At 38.5% G+C, this 18,598-nt stretch overlaps 2 protein-coding genes across 8 annotated transcripts in view; both read left to right on the plus strand.

Moving 5' to 3' along the window:
- nfat5b (nuclear factor of activated T cells 5b) overlaps positions 1–8,585 on the plus strand; it is a 43,994-nt gene extending 35,409 nt beyond the window's left edge. For 5 of the 6 annotated variants that reach the window (XM_015033269.1, XM_015033272.1, XM_015033271.1 and 2 more), the window contains 4 exons: positions 394–480; positions 682–785; positions 1,004–2,918; positions 3,817–8,585. In XM_015033269.1, coding sequence (XP_014888755.1) covers positions 394–480; positions 682–785; positions 1,004–2,918; positions 3,817–4,058 — 2,348 coding nt within the window. In that variant the 3' untranslated portion in view covers positions 4,059–8,585. The remainder of the gene's footprint in view (positions 1–393; positions 481–681; positions 786–1,003; positions 2,919–3,816) is intronic. The other variant, XM_015033270.1, reaches the window with a different exon arrangement.
- Positions 8,586–11,138: 2,553 nt separating this feature from the next.
- On the plus strand, positions 11,139–18,445 carry kars1 (lysyl-tRNA synthetase 1). Of its 2 annotated transcripts, XM_015033275.1 has the most exons (15): positions 11,146–11,241; positions 11,866–12,033; positions 12,291–12,432; positions 13,352–13,517; positions 13,598–13,691; positions 13,783–13,969; positions 14,441–14,566; positions 14,754–14,873; positions 15,039–15,201; positions 15,900–16,073; positions 16,177–16,262; positions 16,345–16,430; positions 16,510–16,636; positions 16,750–16,893; positions 18,160–18,445. In XM_015033275.1, the coding sequence occupies exons 2-15, from the start codon at positions 11,894–11,896 to the stop codon at positions 18,232–18,234; spliced, it is 1,830 nt and encodes a 609-aa protein (XP_014888761.1). In that variant the 5' UTR covers positions 11,146–11,241; positions 11,866–11,893; the 3' UTR covers positions 18,235–18,445. The 2 variants fall into 2 exon arrangements, with proteins under 2 accessions (XP_014888762.1, XP_014888761.1); XM_015033276.1 differs by lacking the exon at positions 11,866–12,033 and having other exon boundaries at positions 11,139–11,241.
- The last annotated feature ends 153 nt before the right edge of the window (positions 18,446–18,598 follow it).

Consider the following 18,598-nt stretch of genomic DNA (forward strand, 5'->3'; position numbering starts at 1 on the left):
TTTTTTTTTTTATAAATATAAAAATATATATATATATATAAAAATATTTTTTTTTTTTTTTTTTTTTTTTTTTTTTTTTTTCCACTAGATTGAGTAACTAACAGCATATTATCCCCTTCTCCCCTTCTGGGATTAATAAAGTGTTGATTCTTAATATGGTGTTTCCTAATATTAGACAACGCTGCCACCTACAGTTTAGTGGTAGTAATGATTTTCAATAGGTGTAACGCTCCTCTCCTTTCTGAAAGGCAAATCCCTATATAGCACTGACATTTATCTAGTGTAACGCAGTGAAATATTTGACTAATAAGTTTCTAATATAAACATCAAATCTCTGTGAATCATGTTCTAATTAGCTGCTGTCATGGTGTCTATTATCTTGTTTTATTTTAGACAATCTTGCAGTACAAAATGAAATTGCTGTAAAGAAAGAGATGCCCTCGCCAGTGAAGACCTGTTCTTATGATGAGCAGCTCAAAGGTTAGTTGTCCTTTTTATTAAAATTATAACCTTATCATTGTTCCTTTATACCTGTCAGGGAGATATTTTTTTAATAGATGACTAAGTTCAATACAATTAAAACCCTCATCTTGAAGAGAGTTTTAATTGTCTCTTTTTCTTTATCTTGATTACAAAGAGCATCTGAATTAACATTTGGCACCCATCCTGTTACTCCTACAGCTGTAGATGGTGCCTTGATGCCTTCAATGTTGCCTTTAGTGAAGAGAGAAGATGTCACCCCAATGGAAGTGACAAACAACCTTCAGGCACCCGGAGTATTTAAGGTGAATTACTGAACTGCTTTTATATGTTGAAGTTAACATATGCTCTGTTGGATTCACGTTTGTGGCGCCTTGGTTTCGTTTGCTTTGTACTTTTACTGCACTGAACAGCTTATTTTTTGTGAAAGATGTTTTAGAAATTAGATTCCGCATTTCTAATAACTCATGACATAAAACCCCTAACTTGTGCTTTTGTCGCTTTGTGTCTCTTTCTTCGCCAGAACGGTGACATTCGCACACCCCAGCCGACCCAGGATGTAGCAACAGCGCATCTAAATAAAAGCTTAGTTTTCAGCAATAGCTTACCTCAGCCCGCAGGCGATCCAGATGAAACCCAGGCTGCTGCTTTTACCAACGTCGATCCATTAAGCACCATCCAAAAGCAGGACATTGCTCCTAGCAGCTCATTCCCTTTGCCTGCAGAGTCTCTTCTCCCACAAGGCTCCCAGCAGTTCCTCTTAGAGTCCAGAGATGGTCTGATGCGGGAGAGGTCCGGCAGCGCTTCTGGAGGAGTGGGCAGGCTGTGTGTTGAACCGGCGCCCCCGCCGCCGCAGCTGCAGCTGCAGCTCTTCCCTGTAGACGAAGTGGCTCAGCTGGAGGAAGCCGTGAGACAACTTAAAGCTAAGGGATACTGCAACTTACCAATTCAGGCTGACAACTCGATAACCAAACAGCAGCAGCAACAAATCCAACACCAGCAACAGATCCAAAATCAGCAGATTCAGCAACAACAGCAGCAACAAATTCAACAGCAGCAACAAATTCAACAGCAGCAACAGCACATCCAGCACCAGCAACAGATCCAAACCCAACAGATTCAGCAGCAGCAGCAGCAAATCCAACAGCAGCAGCAACAGCAGCAGGTTTTGGAGAACTTGCAGCAGCAGCTCTTCCAGTCTCAAATCCAGATGCAGTGTGGCATGTTTCAGGATGCTGCCCAGGCCAAGAACGCAGACCTTCAAGGTTCCTCACCAGGAGTGGTGACCAACCAGACATCGCTTTACCCGCCGGATCAACAGCAGCAGCAGCAGACTCAGCAACAGCAGCAGCAAGCTGCTCTTTTTCAGCAGGCCAACGACCTTTGTTCCATGCAGACCGGCTTCCTCCAGCAGACCCCCACCCATCCCTCACCAACCATGTTCCACAATCCCAGTCCTCTGGCCGAGACGCAAGATCCACAGGCGTCAATGTATCAGAAAGCCTCTCAGGAGCAAGTCCAGGCTGCGCTATTCCAGAGCACCATGACAGTGCTGCAGTCTCAGGAGCAACAGCAATCCCCCACTGGGCTTTTCCTTCCCCAATCACCCCTGTCCACCCAGCTTACGACTGGTGGTTCTCAGCAGCAGCAGCAGCAACAGCAGCAGCAGCAGCAGCAACAGCAACAGTTGGCCTTCCTTAATGCTCTACAATCCTCCTCTCCTGAACCGCAGTCAGTATTTCAGACCCAGGCCCAGATGTCGCCCATGCAGCAGAGAAGCCCCATGGAGCAGCAGCAGTCTCCTCAGCCTCCGCCGCTCACACAGCCGCCCCAGCAGCCAGCCATGTTTCAGAGCATCTCCCCCCATTCCTCTCCAAACACACTCTCTCCAGGCCAGCAGCAACAGCAGCAAGCAGGCCTAATGTTCTGTAACAACAACCTGTCCACACAACCACAGGCCCCTAACCTCATTTTTACCAGTCCAGGCCAAATGCCTCCTCTCACCACCAGCAGTCTGGTTTCCCAGGAGTCCCAAAGTCCGTCTCAGCTGTTTTCCCAGGCCAGCATGGTGGGTGTAAATCAGCAGAACCAGCCTGAGCCCATGGCCTTGGGGAATCCCACCAATTCACCACAGCAAGTCATGTTTCAGGAGCAGCAGCCAATGCAGTTAGGCAGCACCCCCAACAACCAGCACGAGCAGCCAGTGAGTCTCTTCATCCCTCCATCCAACATGCCTCCCATGCAGGGGGGGCTGGCTGTGCCCGAGCTCACTCAGTCAGCCATGTTTGCCTCCCAGAACGGCGTGGCCAACCTTCCGACCTCCACCTCCTCTCCTGTCCAGCAGCCAGGAAGCTTGTTCCAGCACGCTGTGAGCGGGAACATCAGTCAACCCAGCCAGCCTCAGCAGCCGGGCCTTTTCATCTTCGGGATGCAGAATGGTAAGGACGTTAGAAACAAGGTGAACTCCTGTTAAAACCGATGAGTTAATAGAGAACAACAAGTGCCGGCAAGCTCGTCTTCATGTTTTTAAGTAAACGGAGGGAAGATAACAAAACACAGTCCTCATGTTTTGGCTCATTGCGCTAGATTAACTCTTCACATTTACTTTTTTTTTGTGGCAATGCATATTTTTCCAGTGTGATATGTTGTCCTGAAATACATTTACAGTGGCTTCCTAAAATATCCGCAGCGTTTGATTTTCTTTTTAATTTTGTAAGGTTAAAATCACAAACTTCAATGTTTTTTGTTTTTTCTTTTTTATTGGGATTTTATATGATAGACCAACACAAATAATCTAATGGATAATCTGTGGCAAGTTTTGAAGCATTCTGCCACAGATGCATTCCCTCAAATCTTTTGCCAAGAGGAGAAATGTTATTCTCTAGACAGCTGTCTGGTCCAAAAGGCCCAGATAGCTGAAAATTCAATGAAAGATGGTTCTTCAAATTGTAATTTCAAGGGACATTCTGAATACAAATGCACTCTTTTTGCAATTTTATTTGTAAAGACAAATGTAAAAATCATCTATCCTTTTTTTTCCACTCTGACGTTTTTGGTTGTAACAAAACTAAATGTAGTGAAAAATCAAGAACTAAGAGGTGTTTTTAATCAATAGTTGTACAAAGTAACATCACTTTAAATTAATTAGGCTGTTAAACAAAGCATAGGATGTAATCTTTGTGAAAAGGGATTGTTATGCTTTTATGAGAGAAATACATTTTTCTAGGGTATTTGTCATCTCTGTTTGGCAGATGGTTATAATAACAGTATTTATTTTTCCATTTAATTATAATATATGCTTATTCTGTTTTTGATTTTTCTGTCCCCTTCTTGCAGGATGTGGCCAGCTGATGAACAGCCCTGGAAACACAGTTTCAGATCAGATCATAGCAATCAGCCAGTCGGGTCAGAACCAGCAGGAGAGCGAGGCTCACATCCAGTCCCTGCTCAGCCAGTCTCTGTCCCAGTCTGGGACCACCGCACAGGGCAGCATGGAGGTCTCTCAGAACATGGAGAAGATCAATGACCTGCTCGTCAGCCTGCACGAGTCAGGCGGCAACCTCACGCGTTCGTTCTAAATGTCACAGAAGCTCGTGAGTTTTGTTTTGTTTTTTTTTGCCGAAGAAACCTGGAAAATTGTTAAACACGGAAGAAAAGGTCCAAGTGTTAATGCGTGTTTGCTGCATGCAGGTCCGCTCCTGCACCGCGGAGGACGCCTTCAGGCTGCTGCGGGCCTTTGCTCAGCTGGTCTCTTCAGACAAAAATATTAACGACCAATGTAAATAACAGCGACTCCGACTTCTTCATATGCAGATACATAAACCCAAGATGTAGCAACAGGAATGGGTTGGCGGCAACCAAGTTAACATCTTTTCATGTCTCTCGGAAACTGGCTAACTCACTTTTACTGAAACTCGTGTAAATAGTGACCAACTCCTGAAGAGTCCGAAAAGAGAAGTGGAACTCAAATCTTTTTCTTTCGCTTTCTACTCTGAAAAGACTGTCAACTTGTCAGGCCTGATAATCGGAGAACTTGTTTTTAAATGTAAATGGGTAGAATGTGACGTTATCTATAGCATCCTCCAGTTTTGTTTTTTTTTCTGTGTCTTGTAAAATGTCTCCTAAAGAGTTAGACGTTTCTGTGAATATATTTCCCTCAATGTTTTTTTTTTTTTTTCTATTATTCTTGTCATTATATTGCATGAAAGACGGACTGTTTGGTAGTTTGGTATGGCATATAGGCTTAGACGTTGTGTGGCATGTTTGGCCGTTCTGGTAGCTACTGGGCAGATAGTTTGCAAAAAAAAAAAAAAAAGGTCTATAGAGGGCAGGAGAGAAAGCAAAGAAATATGAAGTTCTAGAACTGTAGAAATGAGCATAAGAGGTTTAATGTAATTTGGTTATTATTTTGCAGTTTGAAGCAGTGGGCTTGAACCTGTTGATAGCAATACATTCAATCTAGATATCTGAAATGCCACAAAAGGAGATTTTGATTTTATTTATAATGCAATAAATAAGCTTTTTAGGTGCTACATAGATATATTCGTTAATAAATCTACCTAAATTATGTATTGTATTTGACTGGGTTCATGCAAAAGATTTGTCCAAACAGTGAAGATGGTTAAACTAAGAGATATATTTGTAAATATTAGACGCTTTATTTATTTTAACATATTATCTCTATCGGCATGTGAGCCAGGATGCAGATACACCAACACTGCAGTCTGTTGAAATGTTCTGGTTTATGTGACAAATCCAGGTTACAACCTATGTTAAAAATCATTGATGATGTTGCTCTCTAATCACTCCTTTTTACAAAGAGTCCTGCAGTCTCATTAGGAAAGGTGATTTTTTTTTTTTTATTTAATTTATTTATTTTTTTTTTTGTATGTCCACATATGGTGTCTTCATTCCCTAGGTTAAAAAAACAAGGCAGCATTTGTGAGGAAAAACAAATGAGCAAAAAAAAAATCCTTTAATTGGTTTTAGATGTGTCACAGCCAGTAAGTTTGTAGTAAAATATACTTTTTTTTTTAATCATACAGCTGTGCATCAACTTACCAGCTACTTTGTTGCTATTCATTACCAGAAATCTTAATATATTAGTTTTTGAAATTACATTAAAATAAATTGAACAAATAAATTTTATTCAGATAGTTTTTTATTTTTAATTTTCAGTTATATATTATCAGAATATACATCTAGAGTAGAGCATTAACTTGGTGCATCATTACTTTCCGTTTAATGGTTGGAAGGTGGGGGTTTTTTCAATGTCAGTGTCTGAACTGGAGTAGTATTCATAAACCAGCTAGAAATGAGCCAGTTTTGTAGAAATGTTGACTTTAGTGAATGCTTAGGAGGAGAACACAGCTACAGCTACAGCTGAACATCTCACACAGATCGTTGTATTAAAATTCTGAAATTGTGCATGTTGGAGCTTTACGGACCTCGTGTTGTTTTGTCTGCTGGCGGTCAGTGACTTCAACACCAAAGTGTGACTTTTGTGTACATCCTGATAAAAGTGCCAGTTTTATGGCTCATTAAGGTTTTTATTGTCGTCTTTCTTTTCACTAATCCTCTGTTTAGCATTTTACCTCCTGACATTCCAAAAAAATGCATTTTGTCCTTATCCCACACCTTACAGTTTTTGTTTTTCTTTTTTTTTTTTTTTCTAATAAAGACAAAACAGTTTGCAGTCTGTAGTTTTATGTAAGTGCATGCACAAACAAAAGGTGGGTCTCTCATAATTGTAATTATCCTTCCTTTGTTTTTTCTTGTGTTCAGTGTACATGTTGAAACTAATGCATTAAGACCGTTACACTTAGTATTCACTTTAAAATCCCAAACAGCTGTTGTCTTAGGATGGAGTTGATGTAAACATTACCAGTGTGATTTGCGGAGCGATGGTGTGCGGCTGTGTGTAGTGTGATCAATTTGGGTGTGTGATTTTTTTTTTTTTTTTTTTTTTTTAAAGGGACCTTTCTCTAGAAGGAAACATGACTTGGGAGAGGAGAGCTTCCTAGCTTTCTTCAACTTGTGAAATAGAAAAACTAATATTTCCAATGTTCCATATTTATGATTTTCTGTTGCTTTTGTTTTTAGAGAGATAATTATATAACAAAGATATATTATTTTTTTTTTTTTTATCACTGTAGTAGGTATTCATCTTAACAGAGAAATATATCTTAATTTATTTGCGCATTGGTGGTTCGTAGAATTGCTCTGCAGTCATGATTATTTTTCCTTCTAGCTGTATTGATGAATGTTATTCCCCCCTCCCGCCCCAATCTGCTCATTCCTGCACCACCTGGGAGAGTCCTGCACTGGGACCAGCCTGCTGCCGAGGAGGAAGTGGCCTCATTCTGCTGTGACTAAAGTGAATGTCGCTTTGCTGCACTTGGTTGTCGAATCCGGTTGGAGCTCAAAAAATTGCTATAACCAGCTCAGTAAAGCCAATGCTTACTGACTTGCTCTTAATCTATGTTGCTCTCTGTTTAGAAGTTTTTATTAAGCGGAGATGGATGTTTTTTTTCTGTCCACAGATGAGGATATTTATACCCACTGTAACTTTTCCAAATTCTCCACAGCGGCTGAAGTTCATACTGTTGTTTCTGCAGCTGTTACTAAGCTTGGGAAAATCTCAGATGGAAAATTAAGGGTGAATCATCTTGTGCTGCTGGTGGTGGTGCCTTTTTGTTTTTTTGTGTTTTTTTTTTTTTTTAGGGAGAATGAAAAGCTTTATGTACTATGAGTGATGACCATAGAGCTTAGTGTGCACAGTTGCTCCTGTATATACATCTCAATGTACATATAACACGTATCCCCCCGGGGTTTTCTGACCAAACAGTTTTTACCAGACCAAGAAATTTCAGTATTCAATATGAATGTACTGCTCATTTTGTGAATTGTGGATGGAAAAAAAAGAAAAAAAAAACTTCCTTATGTCCAGAATGTTTTAACTGCACATAGTCTTCTGAAATGACAGTTTTCTCATCAGTGTATGTCTGACTTTTACTACAATCTTTGCTAAGTTATGGAAAAGAGGGAGATTTTTTTGTGTGTGTGTGAAAGTTCTCATTTTTATCTGTTCTTTGCATTTGAAGTTTTATTCTTACATTTAATTTAATATTGACAAACTAAGTCAAAGTTAATCTATCATAGCATAGCATATTCACAGGTATATATTCTGAAAACACTGCACAAATTGCACACCCAGCCTGAGGAGAGATAGCTGTGGCCACCGGGTTGAATTGTTGCTGTTGCCTTTTAGAGAGACTTTTAAATACTCAACTATAATTTTAAGCCATAACACCTAAAGTGTGCTTAGAATGTTTGACAGGTTTTGTAGTTGTCGTAAATTTGTCGTTAACTCTACTGGCGCTTCTCATATGCATCTGTCCCGTTTGTACTAAAGTAAAACGTTGCACTTATGATAGCTAACATAAATGCAAACACATTTTCTCCAAAACTGCTATGCAGCTGATGTACATTAATTTTAGATCTGTTTAAAACATGTCTTTTTTCCAAGTATAGCCCTCTGTGTTTAAACCACAGATGACAAGCTAAAGTAGAAATTCTATTATTTATGTTGCTTTTTTTTTTTTAAATGTCCTTATGGTATGATTGAAGCACAATGTTATTTCTTCTCTCAACAGTGATCAAAGTTTTGAGGGTTTTTTTATGCTTGTTTTCAGTAGAGAAAAAGTGACAAGTTGTTTGCTTTGTGGATTACCATCTTGCTTATGGGGTTTATATGAATATGTGTTAGTTAGTTGGTCTTGCTGTTTACTGGAACGGTGGTTTCTTTGAGACCGTCTGATTAGTGCCTCACTTGGAAACGCAGACCAAAAAATAAATAAATAAATAAAAATAATTATGTAGTTCTGAATTTTTATTTTGGTACTTCTTTGCAAATTCTGTAAGCCCGATTAAACCATTCTTCTAGTAAACAGCTTGGAAAATTTAGTTTTTAACCATCAGAGCAACTGCCAATCATCATTCATTAGGGGAAAATCTGTTTATATTTGGAGTTTGTTTTTGTTACTTTTATTTCCCTGCGATTTTGTAAACTTACTGCGATCTTTAATTAAACTAATATACTTTAATCATTAGTGGTGTTTTATTTTGTCAGTAATACTGAATGACATTTCGTGGAAGTTGTCCTGCGAATATGCCCTTAATAAGAATAAGAATAATTTCAATATTTAGTTCTGGGTCAATTTGATCTTATTTCATTTGCATATAAACAACAGAAGAAAATACCAGCCAAAGGAAAAACAGGAGTGACTTCAAGTCTAAACTAGTTTTGCATATAAAATCTAAGCTACAGTTTAATAACAATTAAATATTTTGTACTGCAGCAACACAGTATCATATCAATATTTTCAAAAGTTAATGGTAAAATTAGACCTTGATTGACTGATGTTTCCAATATTTGTTTAACTGCAACTATAACATATTGGCAAAAAGCTGTAGAGACCCCCTGCATCTCTTGATTATTGGCAACTTCCTCAGTTTGGATATTTTTCCCACTTGCATCAGTTGACCAGTAGGTGGTAGTGTATGATACGTTATAGTCCTACGAAGGTGTCTATACCACCCCATAACAAACACACCATTTGTGTGAAAAGGAAAATGCTGGCGTTGTCTCATTAGGATTAATGAATACCAAGTAACCAGATTACAAGTGGAGTACAGTGGACTTGGATGTCACACAGTTTGTTACTGACTCATTGCTTCATTACTCTATCATTTCATATTTGACCTTGCACTCTGTCAAACTTTGAAATCAGGAGGTGTATTGTGGACATTCCCTCAGTCAGAGTAGATTTTTATGTTGCAATTGTATTTATAGCAAAGACGATTTCTCAATATTGATCATTTATAAATCAAATTACTTGCTGTACAAGACTGACATAAGCAGACAAGATACTGTGTGGTCAAGTTATTCTACTAATGGAGCTTTTCTTCCTGACGACACGGGCATATTCTGACATGGGACGATTCCAAGATTCGTTGGGCTCAGATTTTGAAAGAGTGCGGGTTCAGGGAGCATGAGGCATCTTTTTCTTACTTGATTAACCACCACCAAGTCTGGACCTTAACCCCTTTGAGAATCTTTGGGTTGTGCTGGCTCAAACTTTGATCTTGGTGAAAAATAAATGGAAATAGATCTTGTAGCATTGCAGGAAGTTTATTGAAACAATGCCACAATAAATGCGTGGCATAGCCAAAGGCGGTCTAACCCTCCCCCCAACAAGATCAAGATAGTCCCACTTTAAACTTGATCATGATTTTGTGGTCTGAGGAACGGTGTTGATCTGGGTTTCTATAATAACAAAAACCCACTCATTACTTATTTTCAGATTTCTTTAAGATGAAACTAAATACGTATTTAAACATTTGAAGTATTTCAATGTATTATTCATACCATGCTAAAGACCTCAGGGGATTTGGAAAGAGAAACAAAAAGTTGTGAAGGTGCTTACCTGATGCAACAGCAAAGCAATCTCATTTTGACAGCGTTTCTTATTGTGTGAGTCAGCCTTTCATCAATACTTTCGGTATGACATTTGAACATTTTTTATGTTTGAGATGGTCATAAATGTGCTCATAAAATGTGTCTTGTTTTACAAATAGAGAAGAGAGTTTTCTCTTTCATTCTATTGTATACTTTTACTTAGCATTACATTCCAAAATTAGAGCTCAGAATCACTTTTGAAAAAAAAAGTATACGTTAGCTACATTTATTTTGAGGAAATTGTTTTGAAGAAAAGTCAGCTGAGCAGCAAGTGCAGCTCAGCTGAATTTTGCTCAGCTGAGCTTTTTTAATTAAAAAAACATTTTTTTTTTAATTAAAAAAAAATAATTTTTTGTAGTGTGGGATTAACTTCTTTTGAGGATTTTTTAAAAAAGAAAATAAGTGGTGTTCATAATTTTGGAACAGTTGTAAAATAACTACCTGTTCTTTGAAGTCTTTGGCAGACTTTACTTGACCCACCTATTTAGAGATGATTGCTGGTTTTTGTGGTGATCCCCACTTTATTATTATTATTATCTCTTTTTTTACTTTAAGCAAAAGCAAAAGTTAAATTTAAACTGAATGTTAATTCTGGTTATTAGGTTTTTACTTTCCAATTCTCATCACATATGTTCTCAAATGTACTTGCACTTTCACTTACATGTGTCACCTGATTTAACTGTGATAATATTGTGGTATAAAATCTGCAATACTAATAAACATATTGTTTTGCTACTTTTTAGAGTTATTTTGTATACTAATTATAAAAAGAGTACTCAAATTTGAGAAAACAGGGATCTTTTAAAGTTTTTTTTAAAGATTTGTGTTATGTTTATGGTTTATGTTTGAAGATGTGTTTATATGTTCAGTGTGATGCAATGAAATACTTAAATGTTGAAACATCTTTGTTAAACTGTCAGCTATGTTAGCAGGGCATCATACAGTAGATTTTTTATGAAAACATATTTCAACATAAGGTTCGGTTTAAAAATTATTTTATATGAAACAATATAAAATCATTTTTATATTGTTTATCATTTTTACTAATTTACTATGGGTTAATATCGTTCGTTTACTTTCAATATGCTAGTTTCCGATATTCCCCTAAACGCACCATCAAGCTTTCCTTTATCTACTGCGCACGCGTAGGGCGCACTCTCAGACCAGCTCGCTCTTTCTGCGCGCAGCATCAAGAACATGGCTGACGTGACAGCGGTGGGGGAAGAGAAACTCAGCAAAAAGTGAGCATGTCTCCTTACTACCAAGCTTTTTAAGCTTTAGGTGCTTCCTAATCTTTAGTTTTTTCTGCAAGGTTGTTGCTCTTTTGTTAACAAGACGCGCTTTAATCTTGCTATACAAATTCTTGTGACATCTAAATGAAGGTCCCATATGGAGGCACGCTACAAGACCTACACATCCCATATTTAAGTTCGCTGCTCCTTCTGGTAGCTGTAGTCCTCTACGGTGACGTAAACAAGTCTAGGTCGGTAGTTTGGCGAACAGAAAAAACTACAAGATTTATTTCCGGACTTCAACATGTTGCCGGATTCTACTTTCTCCCGTAAAAATTAGAATTTTAATAGTATATGTCGCTAACTTGTTTGTATAAAACGTGGAGACAACCTATAAAACTACGCCAAATCCGTTTTAAGGATCTTGTATCTATAATAAAATGTTAAATTATTTATTCCATATTATTGTTATTATTATTTATTGTTGTTGCTATTACCATTATTATTATTGTTGTTGTTACCCTGAGGTCTTTGAGTTGTAGAATTTAGTTTTGCAATTAGTTTTTCCCTTTCTGGTGAGCAAGTACCACCGTTGATGCTCCCATCTGTCTTTGCATGTATATGTTTTCTCAGGTCTGTCTGCTGACTGTGGTAGCTCAGCATGCTGTGTCTGGTCAGGGCTGCCAGGCAGCAGCTGTGCCAAGCCTTTGCTGTCAGAGGACAGTGGTTAAAATATGCATCCCCGTGTTCAGCTGCAGCCCCGGCTCAGTTTCACGGAATACGATGGAGAGGTGACAAAAGGTTGGTGGCTTTTCCGTTACTGTGTGAGAAACAACCAACCTTTTGTCATCAAACTAGATATGTTCTCCCTTGTAATTATTCTTCTTGCTCTCCTTTAATAGTCGACACCACACTACAGTAAAAAGCAAGGGGACATCGTATTGTTGATGTTATGTTGGTGAACATGTTTTTTTTGTTTTTTTTTGTGTGTGTGTTTTTTAAAGGCTGAAAATCTTTTTAGAAAGTCTAGTTCATTTATTGTGTTTTTGTTGTTTCAGTGAGTTGAAGAGACGAATGAAAGCTGAGAAGAAAGCAGCTGAGAAAGAATCAAAAGCAAAGGATTTGGGAGAACAAGCTGACTCTAATAATGCCAGTGCACAAAATGCCAGTGCGCTGGATGATGAGACACTCGATCCCAATGTAAGATGGTCACAAATCACCATTAAATATACACTTAGTATGTTTCCTTTTGCAAGCATGTTTATCCATTTCAACATTAGTCAAAAAATTCTTAAACTGGGTGTGCACTTCTGAAATTGAAACTGAAAGAAACTAAGTGAAATGATGTGAGTTTAGACAAATATATGCACTAATCTGTCCTTCAGGCACTCTGTTTAAAGATGAAGATAACTTCATTTCATAAAAAAACAAAACAAAAAAAAACAAGTTTGCTAAGACAGTTTTTGGACAACCAATCTGTATGAATATATTTGTAAGTTGCATTTTTTTTATGAAATCCCTGACCCACACTTAAGCTTGGGGTGGTTGTTTTCATGACTTTCATTGTGAGAGCATATTTCTCTCCTGTGTGCCAGAAGTGATAACATGGGTGTGCCTTAGCAAGCCCAACTCAAAAAGAAACTGAAAGAATCTAAGCTAACTTGTGTTATAGAAAATATATTCAAATATACTCGCCCATTCTTTATTTAACATTTTACATGTTTAAAAAAAGAACAAAGAGCCTTTGATGATACACACCACTGCATTGAGAGTATTTTCTTTACAGATAGAGATCATCTTATAAACTATTTTGATTACTTTTTTTCTAAATAGGAAATATTTGAAACTCAGGGTGGATATTTAAGGCTTTTATTGAAGCAATAATTTTTATACTAAATTTTTAAAATCTTCCAAATAGGAAGAAATGGAAGAAATGGAACGTCCTGCAGACAAACCAGACAATTCAAATATGTAACCAAATGCTATTCATCTTGTCATTAGCTCAACATAATGATGTTTAAAGCCTGCAGCAGAGATTTGCAAGCAATGTACAGGAAGTAGGTCACAACTTTCCTACAGATCATGCTTCAGGCTGGCTAATAACATACTTGTGTAACAGCAATACTTCAAGATCCGCACCCAGGCCATCCAGGAGTTGAAGGGCACAGCTGAGGACCCGTACCCACACAAATACCATGTAGACTTGTCGCTTACAGACTTCATTCAGAAATACAACCACCTGCAGCCTGGGGACCAACTGAGCGATGTTGTTCTCGCTGTGTCAGGTACCAGGAAAACTTTATGAACTTACCCTTTCCAAAGTAAACCAGCCTCATACCCTGTGTTAAACTTAAATATTTGGCAGGCCGAGTTCACGCCAAGAGAGCTTCTGGCGCCAAGCTGATCTTCTACGACCTGCGTAGTGAAGGAGTCAAGCTGCAGGTCATGGCAAACTCAAGGTATGCCATCTGGAGCTTTCATTGAGTGAGGTTGTGGATTTGTTTGACAACATTAACCTCACTTCTTTGACTTTTTGGGTTATTCTGGCAGGAACTACAAGTCTGAAGAAGCGTTTGTGGCCATCAACAACAAGCTGCGCCGTGGCGACATCATTGGTGTCCGTGGAAATCCTGGAAAGACCAAGAAGGGGGAGCTGAGCATCATTCCCATTGAGATTACCCTGCTGTCACCATGTTTGCACATGTTGCCCCACCTCCACTTTGGCCTCAAAGACAAGGTGATTCACAACATACTGGTCCTGAACATTGTATGAAACTTGTGTCTCCATTTTTGCAACACATATATGACGGGAAAATTTCTACCATCCTACCATAGTGTTATTGTATATGTAATTAAATTTGTTTGCAGTAGTTTAGTATTTATAACTGCCTGGAAACAGAACCTGAGTTGTAATGGAAACAACTTTTTTCTCACTTCTCAAGTTTGAAAGATACCAATATTTTACATGTTTCTTTCTGGTTTTCTATTTAACTCCCAACACTCTCCACAGTCTCTTCACTTTGCAGCGGCATCAATAAAATGCCATAAGATCTGACATTTCTTCTTGTCAAAACTAGTTGTGACAACCAAAAAAGCGCTGAAGCTCATCCTTGTTTAGTGTCCCAGAAAACATGATGGTACTTGACTTTCCTCTATCGCCAGAGACTACTCAAGTTTGTGGGGTGTGTGATTTTTATTTCTCGTAAAGGAAACTCGATTCCGCCAGCGCTACTTGGATCTGATTCTCAACGACTATGTGCGGCAGAAGTTCTTAACTCGAGCCAAAATCATCACATATCTGCGAAGCTTCCTCGACCAGATGGGCTTCCTGGAGGTTAGTTGTGTTTTGGGTTTTAGAAGTTGATCGTGCCACATAGCTAACCTGCTAAACCACATATCACAGTCCAACGCTTAGCTGGATTTAAAGAAAAACAAAAAAAACATTTGTGTGGACTCTTCTTTGTCACTTCCTACATTTCAGGCAGCAGTGTTAACCTACTGTCCTTATCCTAATGTTTCAGATTGAGACACCAATGATGAACATTATTCCTGGAGGAGCAGTGGCCCGTCCTTTCGTTACCTACCACAATGAGCTGGACATGAACCTCTTCATGAGGATTGCCCCTGAGCTGTACCACAAGGTAAAATGCTGTGAAAACTCAGAATTCTCTTTCAAGTAGTGACTTTCACAACAACCACTTTCAGGAGGTTTGGGGAAAACGAAAAATCAAAAGCTTCCATTCTTGCTTTTGAGCAGTGGAGCTTTTTGTGCATTCTGTACTCAGAACTTCATGTTTTCTTCACAGATGCTGGTGGTTGGTGGCCTGGACAGGGTGTATGAGGTCGGTCGTCAGTTCAGGAACGAAGGAATCGACCTCACTCATAATCCAGAGTTCACCACCTGTGAATTCTACATGGCATATGCTGATTACCATGACTTGATGGAAATCACAGAGAGACTGCTTTCAGGTGACTTGCAAAGCCTTTTTGACGAAATTGTTTCTTCAGATCTTTTATTTAGAAACACTAGGTTTTTCCCTTCTTTTTCACCAACAGTTGAACTTTGCATTGCAGAACAGGTTAGGATTCTAGACGTGACTAAATAAACTAATGGATTTCAACAAAAACTGTTCTTACTTTGGTAGTAAGAACAATTAGAATATAAAGTCTGTTCTTGCTGTCAGAAATGATGCTAACTCGGATAGATGTTTTTTTTTTTCCATTGCTTAGAGAGGATTTCTTTTGTTGTTTTATAAAATGTGAGCTGTTTTTATAAATCCATAATTTTCCTAATCTTTTAAACTTTATGCAGTTGAGTCAATTGACAACACCTACTATAATCGGTGCCATACTGACCAACCTGACTGCGATTTAATAGGTAGAATTATCTACACATTTTGTGACGGAGTTTATGAGGACAGTGCAACAAGACATGAAATGCAAACTTTTGACGCTTAAAATTGTTGTCTAATGCTGGTTCTCAAGGGCATCATTTTCAATATTTCTCTGGTTCCTCACAACTGAATCAGATGACTGGTTCGCTACCAGGTCTTGCTGGCCCTTTTAATACTCGCTTGTCATTGTGACATAGATCTCGTATATCATCTCAGACACAGACATGCTGTAAAACATTTGTCCCCGTCCCAATGATTCTATACTTATTTCAGGAATGGTGAAGCACATCACCGGAGGATACAAGGTGACTTACCATCCTGATGGTCCAGAGGGCCAGGCCTATGAGATTGACTTCACTCCTCCATTTAAAAGAGTGAGCATGACACACGACCTGGAGAAGATCATGGGAGTTAAATTCCCTCCAACGGACAGCTACGACTCCGACGGTATGAAGATGTACAAACAGCTGCCTCAGGAGAATATTATCCAAAGCTGTTCTATCATTTAGATGACTCAGTTTCTGATGAAGAGTCATCATTTGTTTTTCAGAGACCCGCAAATTCTTCGACGATCTGTGTGCCCAGAAAGGTGTTGAGTGTCCTCCACCCAGGACCACTGCCCGCCTCCTTGACAAGGTGCGCTGTGATTAAACTTTATTAAACCCTTCTAGGGTGTTCCTCATTATGTTACTATTGGGTTTTGTTCCTTGTTCTGCAGTTGGTTGGAGATTTTCTTGAGGTCACGTGCATCAGTCCAACTTTCATCTGTGATCACCCTCAAATCATGAGCCCCTTGGCGAAATGGTAAGAAGCATCAAGCTATTCATTCTACTGTTGAATTGCAGTGCTGAGGCTCTCACTGTGACACTCTTCTCCGTTTCAGGCACAGATCAGAAAAAGGTCTAACTGAGCGTTTTGAGCTTTTTGTCATGAAAAAGGAAATTTGCAACGCCTACACGGAGTTGAACGATCCAGTCATACAGAGGGAGCTGTTTGAGCAGCAAGCCAAGGTCTGTGTGGATCGTCTGTTTTGCAATTATACATTAGCCCATTGTTTTGCTATGGAACGATTTCCATTCTGTACTTTTGATCCATACTGATTCTGTAACGTGACTCTTTTTAGGCAAAAGCTGAGGGTGACGATGAAGCCATGTTCATTGATGAGACCTTCTGCACAGCACTGGAATACGGTCTGCCTCCGACCGCTGGCTGGGGGATGGGCATCGACCGTCTCACCATGTTCCTCACCGACTCAAACAACATCAAGGTAACATTGCTCAAAAACACGAACACAGCCATAACTGGGCAAACTTGTCTTGTGTTTTGAATAATGCAGATTTAATCAACTGGAAATTCTCACCACAATTTGAAACCAGATTTGATGTATTGAGACAGATACAAAATATATGGTGTACTGCTAACAACACAAGTAGAGTACTGCTAATGGTGACTGTTTCTCTATTCATAAAATCACAATATTGTTGAAAGTGTGTAAGTTTGTGTGAATTTTATTACAGTTATGATTAGGTTTTTTTTATCCTCGTTTTTTGAGGTATTTCATCATTTTGATGAAATCAATTAATGAAAACATTATAGTAAATGCTGTAATGTAATGTGTCTGTGATGATACAGTGTGTCATTGGTTGAACTACAAAACAGGGTTTTTTTTAGCTGTGCAAGTCAATCCAGGTCCTTTTGCTCTGGATATGTAAGCATTTCATGTAAAATGGGTGGAGCTGGTTAAGGGAGCATTCAACATTGTAAATGTGTGAACTCAATTTTACTTGAGGGTTGCTCTTTGGCTTTTGAAAGTACATTTGAGGAAAGAAGCATGTGAACTGATGTGAAAACAATATGTCAACACAGTATGAGCCGGTTTGATGAGTTGGATGTCCTCTACACTCAAATTAATTTTAGCTAAGTCAGGTGTGATCCATCAATACAAAGAGATATTCTGATTGGTTCTGATCTTCATCTCCAAACAGAAACAAACTTCAACATAGTCAGTTTCCCTTCTTCAAACTTTATTTAACTTGAGATGGGTAAAAATAGGCAGGTAATGTATTATTTTTTTAGGACAATTTATTAAAAAGTTATGCATTATGTTAATCAAAGATTGCCAGGGTGTGTGGCATACTCAGGAAAAACGTAAACCAGCTGCATGATACTGGAAATCTACAACTAAATGACTTTTTATCTGATCTTTTTTTTTTTTTTCCCAGTGGTCATACATCTAATAAATTTAAAACTAAGAACTTAAGTTTATTTCTTTCTGTTTTGTAAGGATTAAACTGTAGACGTTTTGGGTTGAAATTATTCTAATAGAGAAAATCATGGAGATATTGGAATTTTATTATTATTATTATTATTATTATTATTCAGTTTCAGGTGGTATAAAATAGTTTGTTGCTAATATGTTTGCATAAATAACTTTCCAGGCTGTGGTTTCACTCAGAAATGACTCCCGAGCATCATCAGACGAAACGTGTTCTAGTTCATGTGCAATCTAAATATAACATTTAACCTTTTACAGGAGGTTTTGCTGTTCCCAGCCATGAAGCCTGATGACAATAAGAAGTCTGCTCCCTCTGAGGAACCTTCTTCCTAAGGTCTTGACCTCTGATCCCTCCAGCTGCTTCATCTCTGCAGGAGTCCATATGAAGTATTGGTCTTTACCTCACACTGGGCACCAGCAGAGTCTGCAAATTTAGTTTTAGTTTGTTAAACATTGGAGCTTATTGGTCCGGGATTCATATCGATTTGTTTTTGTTTTTTTTTTTATTTCGTCTGCTCATCACACCGATTGAATCCTCAGTCCTTGAAAGAAGGTTTTAACTCTTTGCTATCCAAACCGTAAATATTTGAAATTCAATCAGAAAATGATCAGGAAGTCATTTGATCTGTTGCCATGTCCAAATCTGGTTTTACTTTTATGCATATTCTGAGTTACTGAGGGAATCCTTAATTCTGAA

Source organism: Poecilia latipinna, unplaced genomic scaffold, assembly GCF_001443285.1.
Source record: "Poecilia latipinna isolate Pla-1442-1.1 unplaced genomic scaffold, P_latipinna-1.0 Scaffold262, whole genome shotgun sequence".
NCBI classification, from domain to species: Eukaryota; Metazoa; Chordata; class Actinopteri; order Cyprinodontiformes; family Poeciliidae; genus Poecilia; species Poecilia latipinna.